Source organism: Pangasianodon hypophthalmus, chromosome 12 (assembly GCF_027358585.1).
Source record: "Pangasianodon hypophthalmus isolate fPanHyp1 chromosome 12, fPanHyp1.pri, whole genome shotgun sequence".
NCBI lineage: Eukaryota > Metazoa > Chordata > Actinopteri > Siluriformes > Pangasiidae > Pangasianodon > Pangasianodon hypophthalmus.
Window position 1 is genome coordinate 23,549,024 of NC_069721.1, and position 23,772 is coordinate 23,572,795.

At 38.4% G+C, this 23,772-nt stretch overlaps 1 protein-coding gene across 6 annotated transcripts in view; it reads left to right on the forward strand.

The window, feature by feature from the left end:
• Positions 1–23,772, forward strand: part of afap1 (actin filament associated protein 1) — an 83,142-nt gene that overhangs the window by 18,021 nt on the left and 41,349 nt on the right. For 3 of the 6 annotated variants that reach the window (XM_026915393.3, XM_026915394.3, XM_053238508.1), the window contains exons 1-2: positions 9,382–9,792; positions 22,093–22,221. In XM_026915393.3, coding sequence (XP_026771194.1) covers positions 9,759–9,792; positions 22,093–22,221 — 163 coding nt within the window. In that variant the 5' untranslated portion in view covers positions 9,382–9,758. Of the gene's footprint in view, positions 1–9,381; positions 9,793–22,092; positions 22,222–23,772 lie in introns of those variants that run through there. The other 3 variants (XM_026915396.3, XM_026915397.3, XM_034309456.2) reach the window with 3 other exon arrangements.

Genomic DNA, 23,772 nt, shown 5'->3' on the forward strand with positions numbered 1-23,772 from the left:
CTACATGAACTGGTCACCAGGTTCCTGCTGATTTTGTCGCGTAATACGAGGCTCTGTGAGAGGAAATGAAACGTCCTGCTGTAGGATCTGTGTTTGGGGTTTTGTTTCAGGGAAAAGGATGAGTGAGTGATTTAGGCTTCATGACTCGGAGCTTATGAATGTTGTATGAGAGCAGATTGCCTCTTTAATTGTGCACTAACCCCCACTACAAACCCCCTCACCCTCTCTGTCTGCCCCCTCTGGGGCTCCCAGCTGACTGGAGCCATAACACAGCACACAGGGCCATGGCTGCTGGCTAGCCAGATGGTGGTGGTGTGTGTGTGTGTGTGTGTGTGTGTGTGTGAATGGTTATCCTGCTGAGCCTTCCTCATCGCTGTCCGTCTGACTGCTCTAGCCAATCAGGCACAAGCAGATGGACATAGAAGAATATTAAAAAGAACATGCAGATTCTTTAATCCCATGCAAATTTTTTTAAGATCGTATGTTCTACACTTAACTGCGCTTTTGGTCCAGTTGAGCAGAACCCTGGTGTGTTCTCCGCCTCGGTGAGGTTCTTTAGGAAGATCAGAACACCAATGACACTGGCTGAGTGAGAGGTGATTTCAGTCCGCTTCCATGTGAACACTAGTGAGAAAGTGATTCGACTCGACTGCAGGAACTGAATCAAACATACCATGTGTTCTAGTAAAAGTGATTAGACTCTGAATTGACTCGAATGCGGGAAGTGAATCGAACATGCCATGTGTTCTAGTGAAAGCGATTCGACTCTGAATCGACTCGACTGCAGGAAGTGAATCAAACATGCCATGTGTTCTAGTGAAATTGATTCAACTCTGAATCGACTCGACTGCAGGAAGTGAATCAAACATGCCATGTGTTCTAGTGAAAAAGTGATTCGACTCTGAATCGACTCAACTGCAGGAATTGAATCAAACATGCCATGTGTTCTAGTGAAATTGATTCGACTCTGAATCGACTCGACTGCAGGAAGTGAATCAGACATGCCATGTGTTCTAGTGAAAAAGTGATTTGACTCTGAATCGACTCGACTGCAGGAACTGAATCAACATGCCATGTGTTCTAGTGAGAAATGTGTAATTGTTGCTGTCATTTATTTAACATTTATGGAAGGAGTCTCCAGTGATTTGTAAGAGTCACGATATATATAAAACTTAATTAATTGTTAAAATTTTATTTATTTTAATTTTCTAAATATTGTGATATAATAGTTTTGTGCTATCGCCCCACCCCTAGCCCAATGTAGAGTAATTTATATTCAAATGCATTCACACACTAACTCTTAATGAATTCGAATGACTTTTTAAAGCAGTTTGGCAGCCGTAATAATGGAGAGAGAGGAGAAAGAGAAGTAGATGGATGGACTGATGGTGAAAGGGATAAGAGGTAGAAAAAAAGAGGAGGTGCTTGAAGACATGTGTAAAACAGCGTGAGAGGAAGCAGTACTTAAAACCATTCATTCCAGTTTCCATTCCGTCTGCCAGTTCAACCGTGTGTGTGTGTGTGTATGTGTGTGTGTGTGTGTGTGACTCACTGCATGCACATGTTTTTAATGTACACTCTTCATTGATAAATTATCCAAACTGCTCATGTCGTGTATGTGAGATGAAGCTGTACAGAGAGAGAGGATTCAATGAGTCTTAAGCACGTAAGTCTTGTTGGAATGCTGAGCTGGTCTTCATCATCCATTCGTCGCTGTTACTGTGTGTGTGTGTGTGTGTGTGTGTGTGTGTGTGTTTGAGAAGAAAACGATCTCCAGTCCCGCCCCAGTCACACAGCAGCCGGTGTGTTACAGGAGAGAAGCGTGTCTCAGAGTGTTTCATTGTCCTCGCTTTCTCTCTTCCCTCCCTCCTTCCTTCCCTCCTTCCTTCCCTCTTTCCTTCCTTCCTTCCTGAGGGCTCGAGTGTTCTGGATAAGAGCCAGCACTCTGCACTAATGTTCTCCAGCTCTTTCAGAACTGTCCCGTCACATTCCTGATGTCAAGTTCTGCGACTTCACCTCAGATCCTTCACCTGACCACGGCACTGAGACGACTAAAATGATCAGACTGAGATTATTTTCAGTTATTCAGTGTGTTTGAAGGCTAATTTATCGTTGGCTGAAGATAAAGTCCTCTGATTAGCTGGAGTACTGTTTATAATTAGAGTAATAAAAAATGAGATCAATTACATTAATATCGCAATTCTCATCAGTAGTTTCAGTAAAGCTGACCCTCCTAATAAACACAATTATTTTGTTCTTTGTACCGTTTCCTCATTTTAATTGAATAAATTATTCCTTTAATCATTTCAGATGTCACTTTTAAAGGTCCAAAAAGCAAGATTTGTCAACATTTTTTCTCTAATGGTTAAATACGTAGAGTTGAATAAGATTTTTTGCACTCCATGACCCCGCCCCTCCCATTCCCACCCATCTACATAAAGCTCCGCCTCTAGAACCTACAGCGGTTCAAATTGAGTTAGCATTAGCTAGGATGGTCATGACATCACACTGAAGTGCACTTAGACATTCAACTGCTTGAACACTGTAAAACACGCAAAATTTGGATCATGCTGAAGTTCACAAGCTCTGTGAGCTCTAAGCTCCAGCATTAGCATGTTAACATTGTTAGTAGCGCTAAAAGATTCAGCTACTTGAAAGCCGAGTTGTAACACTATAAACATGCAAAATTCAGCTAATAATGGTATAGGAGGATGTTCACGAATCCAGTCGCTGTCCTTTTTACTTTGTAGTGAAAAAAAAATGCATCTGCTTGATTCGTTATGTGAAGTTATTCATTCTAACTATTCAACGTTTTATTCAGATTACGTTTACAGACGTGTCCGGGTAACAACGTCGCTAATTCAGCATCTAGCTTCATCCCCGTCACCAGTAAAAAAAAAAAATGACTCTATCTCAAAAAGCGCCTTGGTTTTACTGCGTTTCTTGTTGTTAAGATTTTTCAATGCAACATGATTTTTTTTTTATTTCACAATGTGAATTATCTGGCTGTGCTGGGCGCTTACTGATATCAGAGTGAGAAGGGGGCGGAGTGCAGGGGAATGTCTATAATATGACTGACAGGAGGCCCAAACAAGTCTTCTGGACCGTAACACAGTTTTCCAACCAGGTTTCCTCAGCTGTGTAATACAGATGTGCTGAGGCCATGGCTTAAACATTATTTATCATGTTCTGCATAATTTCCATCTGAATTTGACTAGTGAGAAATAAAAAAAATATGGTTGATTGCACCTTTAAACTGTTATCTTGGTGTTTAGAAACCTTTTAACACAGTTCTTCTATTGGTTTCTATTGTTTAAGTCTGTTTTTCCTTTTAAAACACAGATTTTCTTAGTACTGTATTCCAAGCTGGTGAAATGTGTTTATTCATAATGTCTAAACTCACATCAGAAATGTATTTTGTAAGGATTTTATTAATTCCTGACTGGGTATTTGAGGTTCAGTGCAAAAGTAGTAGTTCATAACAAACCTCTTATTGTTTTTATGACATCTCCATGACTCCATGGCTTCTCGCAGCATGAAGAGAAGCGCCTAAACATGTCAGCTCAAAATCGGCCGGTGCTTTTAAAACTAGATGATAAGTTACAGTGGCAGATGTTTTAACTGCTACCTCGCAAGTTCAGCAATAAATCAACAAGGAGGACACCCTATGCTTCTGTAGGTGTATCTGAAGAAAGCGAACAGTCCACAGGAAGAAAAGCAAGAACATGGCCACACTTGTGACTGCAAGAATTAGGGTTTGATATTTTCACAGTACAAAAGCCTAGTCTAAAAATATCACAGTTTCATGGTATTAATCAATTAAACCAATTAAAAAACACACAAGCCAGTGGTGAAGATTAAAGGGAAAAAATTATGATGAAATTCTTGTACATACGAAAACCAAAAGAACAAAAAGATCAATTGTTCATCTTTCCTCGAAATATATTTTTGAGAACGATTTTTTTTCATGAAATTATTATGTAAATTATTATTAGAGGTGGCACTGATCCGATACCCATTATCAGTTTTGGACCAATACCAGAAAAAATAGTGGATTGAAAATCAGAGAAACATATCGAATATCGGATCCTGTAACAAATAGCAAAGATTGGAATTGGATATGAAAAAGAAATGTATATTTTTGGGAACTGGACATGTTAACATATAAAGAGCCTGGATTGATTTTATTATATTTATTATATTGTTGGGATTTGTTTGTGTGAAAGCGTTTAACTAGAAAGTGTTTAAGTTATAAAAAACACACACACTTTTTAAAGCTTAGCAGTTTTTAAAGAAAACATCAAATATCAGACGGGTATCCAATCGGCTGATAGTCAAGGTTTCAGTATGTATATCTGGAAAAAAGTGGTATTATGCCATCTCTAATTATTATTCTCAAAATTAAACAAAAATCGTTTTAGACAAAAATGGATCGTTTCACTTAGCTGTGGTCAGTAATGGCGTGCTCTTCTGTGTGTTTGATAGCTGTTGTGTATTATACTGTTATGAGCACGCAAGAGAAACGGAGGTTGCTGTAGTGTGGTTAAGGGCACGTCCATTGGGAGGAGGTTGGGAAATATTTGGGAGTTGCAGCTGGACACAAACGGGATGAGAACCTCTGGAGTATAGAAAATGATTGAGTTAACAAAAAGAGAGTGAGTAGATGATATTAGACAGAAATGCATTTTAATTGGTATTTTGAAAAAGTCAAAATCATATACCATGACTAACCGGGAAACCATAACTACCCTACTTGTGACTAGCCGGATCTTTGTTGTTGACGTTTCAGGACACATTAGCACTCACTCTGCAGAAGGTATGTGGCCACGTGCATCTCTGAAATTGTTTAAAGAGACCAGATCTGCTCACAACAGTACTTTTGTAACAGTTTAGCTGACAGTTTAATTCAATTTTAAATTTGTATAGCACTTTTAACATTAGACATTGTCAAAAACAGATTTAGATTTAGATCCCTAATGAACAAGCCAGAGGGACATGAGGGACATTCCTCAAGAAGAACCAGGCTCAAAAGGGAACCTATACTCTTCTGGGTGACCTTTCTTACCGTCAGCCATCTTGTTGGAATGGACCTTTCTTACCGTCAGCCATCTTGTCTTAATATCTAATGTTAAAAGTGCTACACGAATTTAAAATTGAATTGAATTGTCATCTAAACTGCTACAAAAGTACTGTTGTGTTCAGATCTGATCTCTTTAAACATTTTCAGAGATGCACGTGGCCACATACCATCTGTAGATTGAGTGCTAACGTGTCGTGATACGTCAACAACAAAGGACCGGCTAGTCAGCCATCTTTTCGGGATGGACCTTTGTTACTGTCAGCCATTTTGTCTTAATGGACCTTTATTACTGTCAGCCATCTTGGACTGGTGTAATGTTCTCATGACTGTGCCACCAAGTGGTTTGGAGGTGATTTACAGCTTACATTTTCCTAAAAACTGCCTCAACTCTCAACTTTAACATGCATTAAAGGAATAGATAGCCATCTTGTGAGATTATAAGCATGCTGACATGATAACAAATAAAGCAAAATTATCATTTGTTACTTTATTTTCACTTTTTATGATGAAGCTGAAAGACATATTGACAATTCAGAGTTTCGTTGTTCAAGAATGATTCTGTTCTTGAACAACAGGGGCTTTTATTCTTTTTTGGATTTTATTCTTTTTATTTTTATTAAGGTAGATTATATTATTTTTTTTAACAGTGGTGTTTTGCTAATAATATTAACAATAAGAAGACTTATGTGTGTCCCAGCTCCAGCTTTTAGTCATGAGGGAAATAGTGGAAAGTGAGCACCACCCTGCTTTATGTGTCATTAGTGTGGAGTTTGTTTAAAGTGGACCCCCCTCATTCCTACCCCTCTCCAACACACACACACACTCCCAGAATGCCGTGCAGGTGGCATGAGTGCTGGCGTGCAGTAGAAAGGGTTTGTGAGTTATTCAGTGTTTTGAAAGGCGTGCCTCGAATACCAGGGAAAGAGCCGAGAGAGATGGAGAGTCAACACAAGACTTTCTCCATTCCTCTTTCCTGTAATGGTCATTTGCCCTCTCTTCCTATTTCATCCATGTCTCCTGAGGGTTTGTTTCTCTTTGTGATGAGAGTTTATTTGATGAGGAAAGTTTAGAACAGATAAACCTTCTTGTGAAAGAGTTACAGCAACCCTGAGGATTTGGTTTAAAACAGCAATGTGACCTGCTTCTCCATCTCTTTTTTCTGCCTTCTAGCATTGTACGCAACCTCAACCAGAACCTGTTAACCCTTTTACAGCTACATTTTCACTTTTTGCCTACTTGTGTAACATTGAGTATTTTATACGTATATACCCTCGTATTCAAGATGAACACTCATATCTGATAATAAGAGATGTCGTGCTTATGAAGCACACAATTCCAGTAATTAAAGTCATCAGATCACTGTTGCTGGGAAATGCCATTTCATACGGACGATGTACAATTAAGGTGAAGTGACATATGAACCCTTCATCCTGATACACATCTCATTTTATAGAGCCCTTTTGAGTATCTGAATATTTGAGTGACTGAATCTGTACTCATTTAGGGACGGGGATCATAATTGCATAACTCTTTCCAAACCGTGGATCGATTGCGCAATTCCATAGGTCACTTTTGTTATTTTTCTTTGGTACCAACACTCAAGTGAGCTAATAAACCTTGCAGTACCCATTCCATCTCCTCTGGTGACCATAACAACCCTTTTCGCGTTATTATGAAACTGGAAACAGGAAGTAATGTGACTAGTTGAACAATCACGATACTTGGTGTGCGGTGCTGAGAATGGATAGCTTCCTCATGCAATGCGGTCTGCACCACGGTTCAGTGGAAGTGAACCCCAGACCACAGTTTTCAAGAGGACAAGAGATCAGTTCTCTGGATCATTCCCGGGCTTGAAAACGACGCACAGACAGCCCTGAAGTCTGGAAAATACCTCAAGTGTGAAACCACCCTTAAACACCATAATGTGTCCAAAGATTCTTCATCTAACAACTCTATTTAGCTAGTAAGCACTTCAAGCAATGATGGCCACAGGGACAACTACAGGGGCTGGAAGAAAATCTGTCTAATCTGTGTGTGCATAGACTGGACTGTGCATGCGTAGATTTAAATCTAATTTAGCATTATTTGTTGGCATTATACAACCGTTCCTCTGAGATTAGCTTACAGTATGTTCAAATACACAAAGCAATTCTTCTTTTATCAATGACATTTTCTTAGCCAACAAGGACTCGGTTCCACCATAGCGTTAAAGATAGTGAGTTTGTTTTCTACAGCTGTTGTTACTTAACGTCCCTCTTAACCTCTTAACTGTAATGCTGTTACAGTCGGGCTTCTGACTTTAGCCGCCCAAAAGCACACAAATAGGACTGTAGGATTTAGGGCTCAATTTAGGACACACCCTAAAAAGCAACAAGAACAACCAATGAGCATGTAACTCTACTTCCAAAGCACCTTCTCTCTGTTTCCACCCTTTGGAGATAATTTAGAGATAATTTATTTATTTGATTTTGGTTATAAACTTGGAGTGGACATTTAAGGAAGAGAAAATTTCATAAGAAGAATTTCGTAAATTCACCTCGTATGGTAGACTAACCCCCAATCCCAGCACATCACTAACACAACCTTGAGGCAGGGGGTTGATGAGAATGAGAAATATTCAGTCTTGGAGGACGGACATATTTTTTAGTTCTGTATGTCTAATGACATGGTTGTGAAATGAGTCGGTGGTGAAATGCTTCACTTTAATAACTGAGCAGTTGTAGACGCTCTCCTTGGTCTTGCTGAGTGAAGGATGGAGTGGAGACAGATTTCCTGCGGAGAGATGGAGGAGCTCGAGCATTAACGTGGAACCGCAGACACACCTCTTCCTCGTGCAGTAACACTTTACTGGGCCTCACACTGCACCTGGGAGGAGCTGAGGTCTGGGGGATACAGGACATCCATCCATCCATCCATCCATCCATCCATCCATCCATGGCCTGCTGGTGTTCATGAGCTCATTCAGCCAAACATCATGCATTAGCATGTGGTCACACACATAGTCACACACACAAACACACACACCTCAGCCATTGCTTATACCACAACATTTTTTTTAGTAAACAAAGACACGTCATACATTTTATCCATTTAGTTTCATTTGTGGAAACAAAACAAGTTACTTCCTGTTCTCACGTATGTTATAGCAGCTACAAAGAATCAGTCCCTCACCAGCCTCTCTTTTTTCTTATTTTTAACATTATTAAGACAAAAACCTGCAGCTTGTCATGTTACAGAGAAACCAAGAGCTACAGACTTACCTCTGACACTGGAGACTCCTTCCATAAATGCTAAATAACATTCTCTCCTTGTGGAGTGAAAACTTCACCTTATCCACGATTACACACATTCTTTTTCAATCATAAAACATCAATGTTGGGGCTAGGGCATGGTCAATATCATATCATGATACTTAACAACAATTCTACGATACGCAATATGTATCCCGAAATATAGGTTTGCTAACAAGCTGCCAACAAAATATTGCAAAACAAAAGATCAAACTACAATTTTATCCTTTTAAAGATCCCATAAATAATATCAAATCAACTACTTCCAAGGTGCATTCAGTTTGTAGTTGTTTAAAAATAACATTATAAAAAGATATTATGACAATGTGATATATCAGAAAAGTAAGAAAAGTGTATTGTGACAGAATTTATGGCAATATCGATATTATAATGTATCGCCTTTAGTTAGAGTGTATCCATGGTGTCTATGTTGATTTTTATTCATTAAGGACAGTGTCATTGTATTTTATAATGATTTTGATTACAAGTATGAAATTTGAATTCGTTATCATATTAGTTTTGGGGAAAAAATCATTAACTTAATGAACGCTACATTAGATATGTGAGAATAACCAGTGCTCTAACTTTAATTATTTTTAATAAATCTATATTCCACTCTTTACCCGTATTGCAGTTACGTATAAATTACAGGTTCTGGTCACCGTGAGCCCCCAAGATCCCAGTTTACACTGAGGTATTTGTTTTTCAAACCGCATGCCATGGCTGAGGCTTTGTTCTCTTAGTAGGGAATTTGCTTCAGTGCTGTAATTACCAGCAGGAGCATTTTCTCCTTCTCTCTGCACTAAGCTACCACGAGAACATGTGTGAGGTTTGAGGTTATTTTAAATAATCGCTGCTTTGAAATAAAGTGTGTCACTATACTACAGATGCTGTAGGCAGTCATGCACACACAAACAAACACACCCACACGCACACACACGCACACACACACACACACAGAACACTGGGATGAAAGGAGGTGGAGAACTCGAGAGGCTTGAGGGTGGAGAAAAAAGGGAGGGGAGGAAAAAAGAGAGAGAGAGGTGTCGCTTTTCATCAAGCACCGTCTGCACAATAAAGAAGGCACAGAAAGTGTGCTGAATTCTGCTCAGAAAGAAAGAAGGAAAGAAAGAAAGAAAGGAAGAAAAAGAAAGGATAGGTCTATTCAGAGCCCTTCGGAACTGACAAAGACTTGAGGCACTTGAAGCAAACAAAGGAGGAGATCGTACAGTTTCAGGGCAGGACGTGGTAGAAGGAGGGAAGAAAAGAAAAAGAGGAGGAGAGAAGAAAGTTTTCCGAGTTGAAGAGCAGATAGTAGCCGGTCTCTCTGGGCTGGACTGGATGAAAGCAGGCGCCTGGACGCTCGGTTAGATGTGATCACCTTCACCATGCGGAGTGACCCTATTCTGTTCGCCTCCAGGGGTGAGTGCTTTCTGGGAGTAAAAACCTTTCTAACAAATAATCCTGATATATTAAAATGGATTAATGTGTCTAAAAAAACATTAATGAAGACCATATTTTGACAAGTTAGCCTATAGCACGGCGAGCAGAAGTTCAGACTTAAGAAGCATGTGGTTCTAATTTGGTTACACGCTCTGAGTAGTGTTATGTTACGCCAGAGAAACGTAAAGAAGAAGAATGTAGAGAGAAGTTTGTGCTTTGTAGCACTGGTGTTTTACTTTTATTAAGGTTTGACTTTTTCAGAATTCATTTTAGCAGCTGCATTAAGAGCCTGTTTATGGACAAAGCCTTTCTAATTTAATTCCAAACCTAATCTAATCAATTTGTGATGTTTCAGTAATGTTTTTTTTAATAACAGCAGTAAATGAAGATTAGACTAGATAACTAGACAGCTCAATATAGTAATGTAGACAAGGTTTTTTTTAGGTTCCTTTTGCAAGGATGTCATCTGACGGACTGGCTTTGGGAAGGAAAAACACTAAAGTCAGTACCTTTCTGCAGTAATATCACAAAAAACAATGAACGCATTTGCTATTCTCTCACTCACCACATATTAATATCGAGATTTCCAACTTCAGGTCAGATGATGTCCTTTTTTGTCACGCTGTTAAACCACTGTTGCAAAGATTCAGACTTACCAGCAGGAAGTGGATGATGATTGGTGGATTAGTTGTCCATTTTACTGAGTCCAGTTTCCCAAAAGCATTGCAAAGTTAAGCTTATCTTATCTGTTAGTGCGAGAGTTCACATCGATGCTTGTTCTACCATGGTATCACAATATTGACCATTTGTAACAATGATGCACTCAGTAAGGAATAAAACAGTCTATGTCATGCTGTTAGAGGAAAATAATCAACCACAGGGTGGAGTTATAAAGCAGAGTTTATTTTCCTATAACAGCATGTCCCAAAGTGTTTTATTCCTCTTACACCACAGCAATTTGCATTTAGAGTTACTTTTCATGTTGTGGAATGTCAGCGAAACAAGTTATCACGTATGTTATAGCAGCTATAACCATTTGTTCCATCACTATTCTCTCTTTTATCTCTCACAAAAAAAACAAACAAAAAAAAAACATAGCTTGTCATGTTACCAAAAAACTGCAAAGCATAAACTCCACTGTCCTGAAGATGTCGGAAAACTTAAAGTCACAGCTTTACTTCTGACTGTTACAAAGTGCTGACACTGGAGACTCCTTCCCTAAATGCTATGTATGTTTATTTCTAGCATCCTCTGTATAAAGGTTCCTGGAGCAGTTATTATAGAAAAGATAAAGTTTAGAACAAACACATTAATTCAAACTTGTGATTTATAGAGCTGCTACAACCTCTGGCTAATCAGATTCGAGAATTCAACAATGATCCAACAGATTATAATTTTTATTTAAAATAACGCAGCCCAGTGACACCTCATGGTGTGTTTTACAATGTAGTAATACACTAGTGATTAAGAAAGATTGCTTTCAATCTGTGGATTTTGGTCAGATCAGATCATGTTCAACCTACTTTTTTTTTTTCTGTATTTCGACTAATTTCCACTCTTGTCCCACAAATATCTTCACCAGCTCCTGTGGAAAGTTCCACCTGCATTCCCTTAGGGATCCACACTTCCCAAAAATAGTTTACGCCCAATCCTCGTGTTGCTTCAGTGTTTAATCTCACACGTGGATGCTGTAAATTTGTACATGCTGCCATAATCATAAACACTGTCCTGTGCTCATCTACTCATACTGTACATCCTGAAACACACGCAGTGCTGTTTGTCTTAACTCTTCTTCACTTGTACACTCGAAGGGTTTATAATACCTCTCTCCGGTGTCACCCATTTTGAGTCAAAGGTTCTTCCTCATATCTTCTCAGGAATTTTTTCTCTCCACTGCCACACCTGAATTATTCATTAGGAATATAAAGCTGCTTTGTGACACGGTCTATTGTTAACAGAGCTATACAGATAAAACTGAATTGAATTGAACTATTCCCACTTCCTGTGCTAGGATCAGGTGGCACTTTCTAAACTTTCTCAATTCCTTCCAGACAGACTTCTAATTCACCTCTTGGAAGTTTGGGATTGGGATGGAAACTGCAGTAACACTGTTGTAGCAAAGCATTGTGTGATTGTCCACTAATCTGATTTAAAAAACATACTACATACAGACTACGTTAAGAAAATGAAAAGACGTAGCTATATCAGTATTGCTTGTTCGATAAAATGGTTCAACTTGGTGTGAATTTCTTGTCAGATCAAATCACAATGAAACCTGCATCATGCACATCTCATTCAAAGCATGTCGGCATCTTTTTTGACATTTTACCTAATACTACTTCCTGTTCCTCTGCAGTATGCTGGACAGCTTGCACATAGCTAACATCCTTCGACAGTTCTGAAAATCTATGAACGCTTCAAGCTCTTAGAAATTCATTTCCTAACTTCTAGACAATAACTGTTAGACATTTGGACACTTTTTAAATCTTGGCAGGGAGCAAAAATGTTTCTGTTACTCAAGTTGTTTTGCTATGGTTGCTATGGCAACATAAAAAAAAGTTTTCACTAATGTCCAAAGCACTTCGGCTAAACTACACCACTCCCGTACATGGCGTTGCTGTATGTGGATGTGTGTGTAAGGTTCTGCACATCTTTGACCTCAGGCTAGCCTATAACTGCATTTAATATGTTTATTAGCATTTATTACACCTCAAACATTGTGTTACTTGGCACTCTGTTAGTGTGTGTGTGTGTGTGTGTGTGAGTGTTTTGTGGAGGGGGCTTCCCTTTCTGACAGTTTCCCCCAGTCACAGCCTTTTAAAAGCTTTTACATGCGGACATTTCTCACATTTTATCCCTCATCCACCTCTCTCTTTACTCTGTCAGCAGTTTGGCTTAGGTACGCAATCTTTCTTCTTGCTCACACACACATACACACACACACACACACACACACACACAGACAGCTCGTCTCTATCACCCTCTTATTAACATAAGACAGGCCTTTATCAGCCAACTGAATCGGATCTCACTGGGGATTCTGGGTAATGTCTCTCTCATCTCTGTCTTCCATTTCGCTCTGTTTGTTTTCTCTAAACACTTTACTGAGGAGTGAGTGTTTCATAGTTTTATACAGCACTATAAATCATTATTCAGCATTATACAGAATTACCAGTGTCATACAGCGCATCCCTATACACCATTATACAGCACTATACATCATTATACAGCACTATACATCATTATGCAGCACTATACATCATTATGCAGCACTATACATCATTATCCAGCACTATACATCATTATACATCCCTATACACCATTATACAGCACTATGCATCATTATGCAGCACTATGCAGCACTATACATCATTATACAGCACTATACTCCATTATACAGCACTATACATCATTATACATCCCTATACACCATTATACAGCACTATGCATCATTATGCAGCACTATGCAGCACTATACATCATTATACAGCACTATACAGCATTATACAGCATTATCCATTATTATACAGCACTATACAGAACTGTACATCATTATACACCATTATTCAGGACTATACAGCACTCAACGTCATCATGCAGAAGTATACATCATTATGCAGAACTATGCAGCGTTATACAGCATCATACAGAACTACACAGCACTACACAGCATTATACAGCATCATACAGCATCATACAGCACTATACAGCACTACATAGCATTATAAAGCATCATACAGCATTATACAGCATCATACAGCACTATACAGCATCATACAGCACTATACAGCACTACATAGCATTATAAAGCATAATACAGCACTACATAGCATTATACAGCATTATGCAGCATTATACAGCATCATACAGCACTATACAGCATCGTACAGCACTATACAGCACTACATAGCGTTGTACAGCACTACACAGCATTATACAGCATCATATAGCACTTTACAGCATTATACAGCATCATATAGCACTTTACAGCATTATACAGCATTATACAGCATCATACAGCATTATACAGCACTATACAGCATCATACAGCATCATACAGCATTATACAGCACTATACAGCATTATATAGCATTATACAGCATCATACAGCACTACATAGCATTATAAAGCATCATACAGCATTATACAGCATCATACAGCACTACATAGCATTATAAAGCATCATACAGCACTACATAGCATTATACAGCATTATACAGCACTATGCAGCATCGTACAGCACTATACAGCATTATGCAGCATTATACAGCATCATACAGCACTATACAGCATCGTACAGCACTATACAGCATTATGCAGCATTATACAGCATCATACAGCACTATACAGCATCGTACAGCATTATACAGCACTACATAGCATTGTACAGCACTACACAGCACTATACAGCATTATGCAGCACTACACAGCATTATACAGCATCATACAGCACTTTACAGCATTATACAGCATCATACAGCATCATACAGCATTATAGAAGAAGAAGAAGATTATACAGCACTATGCAGCACTATAAAGCATTATACAGCACAGAGATTGTGGCTGAGAGACACAAAGCCATTTTTCAAGGCACCATGAAGTCTCTCCACCACCCGAGATGAGGGTTTCTCCAACCACGGCCCCCTCATCCTCATTCCCTCTTCCCTCGAGTGCGGTTTACACATTAGTGCTCTGTAATCCACATCCACATCCACACACACACACACACACACACACATATTTTCCCTCTCATTGATGATCAGTGGTGTGTTCGGTGTCTCTGTACATCTGGAGGTTTACTGTAGTCCATCATTAACGCTGGAATGGAGCATCTGCTGGATATTTATGGCCCAACTCTGCATTTTACTGTTACTGTGTCATTTAGCTGTCACACACTCGCTCAGATGTGCATTTTACACATTCCCAAACGTCTCTTCATCCACTTCTGCGTAAGTGAGAAGAGTTCTGCACCTGGAGGAACGTTTACTGATCTGTGCAGAGTTTGCTGATTATACTTCTTGATCAGCACATTAACACACACTCCCAGAATCATTGTATGTTAGAGCAGGGAAAATAAAATAAAATAAAAAAATATAGTTAGTTTATGCTAGCTACCTAAAATCATGTCAGAAATCCTGTCAGGTTAGTTTATGCTAGCTACCTAAAATCCTGTCAGAAATCCTGGCAGGTTAGTTTATGCTAGCTAGCTAAAGTCCTGTCAGAAATCCCTTCAGGTTAGTTTATGCTAGCCAGCTAAAATCCTGTCAGAAATCCTGTCAGGTTGGTTTATGCTAGCTAGCTAAAATTCTGTTAGAAATCCCTTCAGGTTAGTTTATGCTAGCTAGCTAAAATCCTGGTAGAAATCCTGTCAGGTTAGTTTATGCCATCTAGCTTAAATCATTCAGAAATCATGTATGGTTACCTAATGTTAGCTAGCTGGCTAGTGAAAAAGTGATGATTATCAAAATGTGTGACTATGACTTAAAGATCCTTTCAGAAATCCTGTCAGGCTAGCTCTTTTTAGCCAGCTGGCTAGTGTTGATTTTAAAATAAAAATTCAGATTGGCTAATTTTCTCTAGCTGGCTAGTGTTAACGGTAAAGATTATTAGGATTTATGAATATGACTTCAAAATCCTGTCAGAAATTCTTTCAGGTTAGCTCATGTTAGCTAGCTGTCTAGTGTTTATTAAGATTTATGAATATCACTTGAAAATCCTGACAGATTAGCTTATGCTAACTTGCTTTCTTGTGTCAACAGTAAGGATTATTAAGATTTATGAATATGACTTTAAAATAATTCGGTCACAAATCCTATTGAGCTAGTTAGCTAGTTGGCTAGTGTTAATTGAGAAGAATTAAAAAAAGTCTATATAAATTCAAAAGGCTAACACAAATCATATTAGCTAGCTTAATAGCAGTAAAGTTTGTCAAACATTTCCATCAAACCCTGCCAGGCTAGCTCATGTTAGCCAACCAGCTAGTATTAACAGTGAAGAGTATTATGTTCTATGATTCTAAAATAAAAATACTGTCAGTTTAGCTTATTTTCTCTAGCTGTCTAATGTTAGCATAAATATTATCAAAATTTATTATGACTTCACAATCCTGTCATTAGCTCATGCTAGCTAGCAAAGATTTTGTCAAAATTTATTTATATGACTTAAAAATCCTGTCAGAAATCCTATCAGGTTAGCTCCAGTTAGCATTAACACTGAAGATTAAATGATTATTAAGTGAAACCACATTATGAAAAAGAAAATTTTCTTTTTAAATAACAGTTACAAAAATGTAAGTATTTTAACAAAGGAAAAGAGGAATACATTTGTGTGAAAATAATAATAATAATAATTTTATCATTTAACCAGTTACAGTGACACTTGACGATATCTGATATTCCGAAACTCTGGAAAAAATTGAATCATGAAGTTTATATATCGTGATACCGATATCAGATTATCATATCGTTCAGCTCCACACCACACAATGTCACCATTTTTGGTGATGGAGCTAACTTTGGTTGCTTTTTTTGCAGTGGAAATTTTTGTGAGATTAGACACTGGCACCAGTAAGGCTTCACACACACACACACACACACACACACACACACAGCCGAAATGCACTTCTGCTGTGTAACTACTTCACCAGTTACAGTGACAGTTCATGGATAAATGCGGTGCTGTATCCAAGCCCAGAACTTTCAGGAACTTGCTCATAAAGAAACCGTGTGTGTGTGTGTGTGTGTGTGTGTGTTAGGATTTAGAGATGAGGTGACTTGCTGTATGGTGTCAGTTCGCTGGTATGCCCCAGTCCGTCTGTGGTGGCCAGGCAGCAAAGTAGGCCAACTATCCAAAACCACAGCGCTGATTCTCAAAGCTGAATCCCGGCAAAAAAAAAAAAAAAATTCCTGGCTCACGGTGCCGACAACGCCATCCTATTTTCAGCATCCTGGATTCTCAATTTCGGCTCAAACCCGCAGCTTTTTTGTACGCTGAGTTCACCATGTGTGCACTGTGTAAGAAAGCTGTGAACAGACATTATACTAATGAATAAAATCCTGAGTGCGGTGACTGACGTGACGTCTGATGTCAGTCTGTACACTCAGACATCAGACAGAGTAAACTGGTGGCCTTCCTTAAACAACATTAGTCTCAGTAACTTGAGCTCCAGATGACAGTTTGATGATTTCCCTTCATTTTTAATAAAATTCATTCCTGCATGTTCTATAGTTATCAGTATAAACATAGATACAGAGACTACAATTGATTGAAACTGAGCGAATGCGGTCATTAAAGGTGCAATAGTCGGGATTTTTCATTTCTTACTTATAGAAATAATAATGTTGAAAATTGTCATCGAAATGATAAAAAAGAAAAGTTTAAGGGACTGTCTCAGACCAAGTGTCTTACGTAGATGGAAAAAAAATCATTTTATAGACACGCCACTAACGCTCTTTCACCCTTTCAGACGTTGCGTGTTTGTAGAGTTGTAACTTAATAAGCAGCTGAATGTTTGAGTGCGCTTGAAAGTGATGTTATAACAGTCCTTACTAATGCTAACTCTAGTTGATACACCATAAGTTTTGGGGGCGGAGCTTTGTGTACATGGGTGGAAATGGGGGCGGGCTCAGTGAGTAAAAAAAAAAAAACTTCAATTCTTATTCAAATCCATCCATTTAACCGTTAGAGACATTTTTTCCACACAAATGTTACCTAATGCACTTTTAAAACTGTTATTTATATTTTCATCAGGGGACTGATAACGGGCTTCAATGATCAATTTGCGTAAGCCAAACCGAACAAAATTTTTGCGCTAGATTTACAAAAATTTTTAATGATTTTCTTCGTACTCATGTGCATATGTTGATTAGCCGTAAAGTGCAAAGTGTGTTCCCAGCACAGCTCTTTTGCATTTAGTACACTGAAATCGAACCTTATTTTTGCTGCTTGTTGTGAAATCAATATTATACACTGCCACATTTTTGTAATTCCTCTTTTCACCACTGTCATTAGCTGCAAATATATATTTCTACAAATATTGTAAACATTCAGAACAACAGCATTAACCCTTAGGCTAAATGTCCACTTTGAAGTTAAAATATTTCTTTTTTTTCCCCATATTTACAGCTGCAATAACGAATGACATGCATTCACACTCAACTGCGCAATAAAAAAACCCAAAACAAACAGTACTCATCTAGAAATACATATAATATCCATATTGTGATAAATTATGTCATAGTACAATATTGTGATTATCGTAATATCTTTTTTATTATTGTTTTTTTTAACAATTACAACATGATTGGCAGTAGCTGATTTGGTGTTAAAAATTGCGCTTCATCTTTAAAATTGTAAAAGGTTAACAATGAATTTTTTCCTCCTTTTCAGTGTTATTTATTTATTTGTTTGTTTGTTTGTTTATTCATTCGTTATCAATAAAAATTATATTTGCTTATTTTTGAAATGCAGCAGTACTGGTATTGCTGGCATCTTGTTCAAAAACGATTCTTTGAGAATCGTGATGTAATATTTTATAATATCGCGCCACCCTTACTGCAGCATGCATCGGAGGAAGATGACGATTGTAGCTGTTATTAATTTTTCATTAACGTCATGCAGATGGAACTTTATGTGGGCGGTTCAATGTGAATGGACGCATCAGCTCTTCTTGCTCTGTAACCGTCTACGAGTGTCTCCTTTTGGGCTGGAGTTAAATCCTGAAGCCACGTCGGCTCTTTGTGGATAAAGTTTCAGACCGCTAACTTAGTGGACGACAAACACCCTCGTTGTGTGTGTGATCTTATATCTCAGCTATACTTAACTAAAAAAACAAAACAAAACAAAACACAGCGTTCTTGTGGTTCAGTGATTCACCTCTTCCCGCTATCTTGGCGTCTCTGAGCGAGAACAGTGACGTCATTGCTGAAGTGGATCCGTTTATTTACCACCGAAATACCCTTTTAACATCGTTTTCATTATTCGTTTATTTACAGTGTGTCTAACGGTTTGTTTCATTTAGTCACTGGTTGACTTTTAGTTTCCTGTTTCACTGAATATGCAGTTAAAAATTTGTCCTCAACCGTTTAGCAGGTGAGAAAAATACAACAGAATGAAACAAAAATATAAATAAATAAACGAATAAACAAATTATTTATGCTAAACTGTAGCATAAAGCTACAGTTTGTCTCACATCAAGACCACAGATACTCGAGAGAGCTCTAGTGAAATCAAAAATTATGTAAACCACAGCAATGAAGAATTCTTGATTGTGATTGGTCAGAAGGTGTTGATTAATTTCCTATAACAGCAGCTCTGACAGTAGTGCAGCTGCAAATCACAGGTTTATATTAATGCACTCATTCAAATATGTTAATGTTTCTATAGTAACAGCTTGTTCACGGGTTTAAAAAATGTGAGGAGGTGTTTATTTAACATTTATGGAAGGAGTCTCCAGTGTCAGTGCTTCTTTGTAACAGTCAGAGGTAAAGCTGTAACTTTAAGTTTTCCAAAATCTTCAGGACAGAGGAGTTTTTTTTATGTTTGTAGCTGCTATAAAATAAGAACAGGAACTAACTTGTTTCATGGACATTCCACAACATTAAATGTAGCTATAAAAGGATAAAAAGTACAATTTGTCATTCTTCTTAATAAATAAAAAACGTTAGAGTTGGATTATTGCCTTACATTGCCATGGTATAAGAGTAATAAAACACTTGAGGATGTCAGCTTTGTGTTGATTATTTTCCTTTAACAGAACAACACCGAGTGTTTTATTCCTCACAGAGGACACAGAACTGACTCTCTCTTATGAAATGATGAAGTGTTTGTGTAATGCTGAGGGTTGTTGTTGCTGCCTGGGTGGTATTAAACCCTGACCACACACACTCACACACACACACACACACACACACACATTTTACTAAATCTGCACTGCTGGTTTTCAGCCCTGGAGGCTGACAGCGTATCTCCAGTGCAGACTACCTGCGTTTGGAGACTGGAAACAGAAAACATGTGCTTGTCTGTGCAGCAGAGCTTAGTGTTTAGACTGTGTGGACTTAAATCCTCTTCCTGTCAAACTGGCTTTGGATTACATTGGACTGAAAACTCCGGTGTTTCTGTGGTTCTGGCTCCAGCGTGTACATGCTTCTTTTATTGTTCACCTCCGGATATGTCTTCTTCTTGCTTTTGGAAGCGAAACAGGCCATCTTTCGTCATTCGATCGTGTTGACACAAGGCTTCGTCGAGGCGAGAGAGTGTGTGCTTGGCGATGGGAGAGTGGGAGGTTGAAAGTTCGTGCCTGGGTGGTGTTTTCTTCCTCTGCGTTTATTTTTTCACCCCCAAGCACATTTTGAAGGTGGTCCTCATTTATGTGTGCCATTAGTTTCTCTCAGTCGGCTCTTAACGTGGATTTCCTTTCACATTGTTTGGCCGTCAGAGATGAAAGTGCTTCATAAACTCTGTACAGGGTTTAGGTCTCTCATTACAGAGAAATGTACACCATCACAAGACGTACGGCTGATGTATAATTTGCTTCGTTGTTGCATGTAGCGAGCTACAGTTTGGCAGCGCGGTTTACGCTACACTTTCTGTCCACAATCATTTGAACTACGCTGGTGTTTGTGTTGCTATTTAGCATTCAGATGCTTCATCTTAACCTTCCTAGGCAATGAAGTGGTGTTTCTCCACCCTATGCAGTGCACTAAATGTTAAAATTGCAAGTCATTTGGGATTTATCCAAAGGCAGATAACTGTCATGCAGAGATGGGTTGTCAAAAACTGTAAAAGTAAAAGCTTAATTACTCAATTCAGAGTAAATTATTAAGTCATTTAAATAATTACTTGAGTAAAAGTAAAAATGTAACTCAAATAGTGAGCATGCATTTTACAGGTGCCGTTGAATGAACTGCACAGAATATGCGTTGAATTAAAATGATTTAAAAACGTAACAGGAGGTATGTAGACAAATATAACAGAGTAAAAGTACATTTTTATCCTCACAAACGTAGGAGTAAGAGTATAAGCTATCCTCTTTAAAATGACTCTTAAAAGTATCATTCATTAAAAAAGTTACTTATGTAAATGTAAAGGAGTAAATGTAATGCATTACTACCCACCTCTGTGGTCATGTGACCCAAAACGTGCTACAACTTGTGCGTCCATATGTATCTCTAAATTATATTTAATCTAATGCAAAAAATATTTGCTTTCCTAAAGTTATTGTTGCTTCTAAAGACACTGGCAAGGGACAGAAGTTGGTGAACACTGACAACTCTTAAATTTTAGTTTTTGTTCTTGCACAACTACTGAAACGGCAACGAATCCTGAAAATATTTTTTTTAAAGCATTGCAAAATGGCACTAAATGTTAATTCACGTCAGATTTCAGTTCATTTGCATTATCACCACTGTACCCTATTAATATATCTGCTACAAATACTGTATTTTAAATGCATTTATTTGTATTTTAATCCATTTTTAAAGATGTATATTAAAGGTAGCCATTTTGGAAGAAAAAAATCCTGATGCGTCGATTAATCGAGTATTTTTCACATCACTCATAGACAATATTGAATTATTATTCTGTTCAATGCACAATATGCACACAAGCAGCCTCAAGCCACACTGTTCATTGTGTTCCCTAAGCGTTCTGACCAATCTTTCAATCTTTGTGTATCTTTTTTTTGTTTTGATAAATGGTGATATTGATGTTAGTTTTAGTCAAATTGTTGCAATTATTATAAGCTGTGACATCACACAGTCATGTAGTCTTACCTGGATTACATCTGGCGGGAGCACAACTCATCATCTCAGGGATGCGGATCAAACCCCCCGAATGACATCATATGGCAGCCAAATACAGAATTTTATAGTCCTACACGGCCACCTTAATACGTCTTGACGTTACAGAGCTGTACAAAGCCCGAGTGTCACTGCTATGATGCCCTCAATTTGCAGCATTATACTTCATTTCATGGCACGCGCTAATCATCTAGCGCTGTTCCCTGGGTTACAATAATAAAATAAACACACACACACATTTTTGATGTATTATGTAAAGCCTCAGTTATGTGGGTTTTTTTCGCTGGCTTCAGTACATAGTTTTTTATAGAGCGACGAATTTCCATTGGCCGCTCGTATTCCTCAGGTACGCTGCCAGCCCATGCCTGTGATCACCTATGAAGGAGAGCTTCATAAAATGTGGAAAACATCTCGGTGTGTGTGTGGTTCCTTCCTCCTGATCATGTTTGATCATGTTTATATGTTTGTGTGTTTTCTGCAGCAATGGAGGAGCTGGTGGCGGAGCTGCGGGTCTTCTTGGAGCTGTTGGACCGAGAGTATTTGAGCGCAGCAGTGAGAGAGAAGAAACTGCAGATCTCCAACATTCTACACAGAGTCCTGTCTGCTAAAGGTGTAGTGTTTAATTACCTAAATACACCAGCTAACGTACAAACCTATAAGTCTATTCTTTGCTTTTATACTCACATTTCCAAGCTTAGCGATTCATCTATGTTGAATTTGAGATGAGGAGAATAAACACACACTTCTTTCTCCATTTATTAAAGCGGACTGTATAGAAGGAAAAGCTGGCTGCCTCTGTCAGGAGGTTACGACTTGTCAGTAGAGGAAATTTTTAAATAAGTCAGTCTTGAACCCTGTTAAAAAAACTGTGGTGTGAATTGAGAACTTACACAATATGGCAAAAAGTTTGTGCACCCCTGATGATCAAACCCATATGTGGTTCTTCCCCAAACTGTTGCCACAAAGTTAGATCCACACAACGTTCACAAGGTTGGAGTGGAAGAACTCGAGTGTCCTGCACAGAGCCCTGACCTCAACCCCACTGAACACCTTTGGGATGAACTGGAACACCGACTGAACCCCAGACCTCCTCGACATCCCAACATCAGCGCCTGATCTCACTAATGCTCTTGTAGCTGAATGATCACAAATCCCCACAGCCACGCTCCAACATCTAGTGGAAAGCCTTCCCAGAAGAGTGGAGCTTATTATAACAGTGGGAATAAATCTGGAATGAGATGTTCAACAAGCACATATGAGTGTGATAGTCAGGTGTAAACAAACATTGGGCCATATAGTGTAAAACATCTCGATGTTGTGTATAAAGGAGCAGTCAAGATCATTTCCAAGCCTCTTCAACAGCTCTGTGCTGTTCACTAAATATTAATCATAGGGGTGCTAGTAATTCTGAAACCCCAAGAAAATGCAGGATTTGAAAAAGCTATATAGCTTTTTTTTATATGTTTAAGCTCACAATATTACTCAGTGACTGTGATATTTTCATGTAGGATGCCAAAAATTCTGCTCCCAGAAAGTTTATTAGCTAAACTTTATAGCCTAATAGCCCATGAACATAAATTTCCCATGGTTCTTTACTAAATGTGTTGCAGTATGAACAGTAAAATGGTACTAAACTGTATGATTGTGAGTGAATGTTGTGTACCTTTACTATACAAATGTTTTACCTTATATGAGTTTTAAATGAGTAGAAAATGATGCAGTGTCTTGAAGGTACTGCAGTGATGAGCACCGGTACAGTCTAGTACCTATTTTTCTGATGGTGTTCATGTCCAAGGCTGGTGCGCCCACCACTGCTCATTTTTACGTCTATTCGTCATGCAGGACTTGTTTTTTCCCTCTTATTAACTCAAAAACCCACACAAGTAGATCATGTTACCTTTAATCTGCCTCCACCCAAACCCACGTAGAGCCAAGAGCATTTCCTCTGATTAGACTTCAGCCTGAACTACACTGTGAACTCACCTTGCCCTAAAATAAACCTTCAGTTTTAAACTACAAGCTATTTTTCACCTAAACACACACTTCACACTGTAATTCCAAGTCACAGCAGACACATATTTTGATGATCAGAGCTGTATTTAGTTTTTCTCTTTTATCAAATAACAGGTTTTCCCAGTAGAGAGCATTTCGTCTTACGATT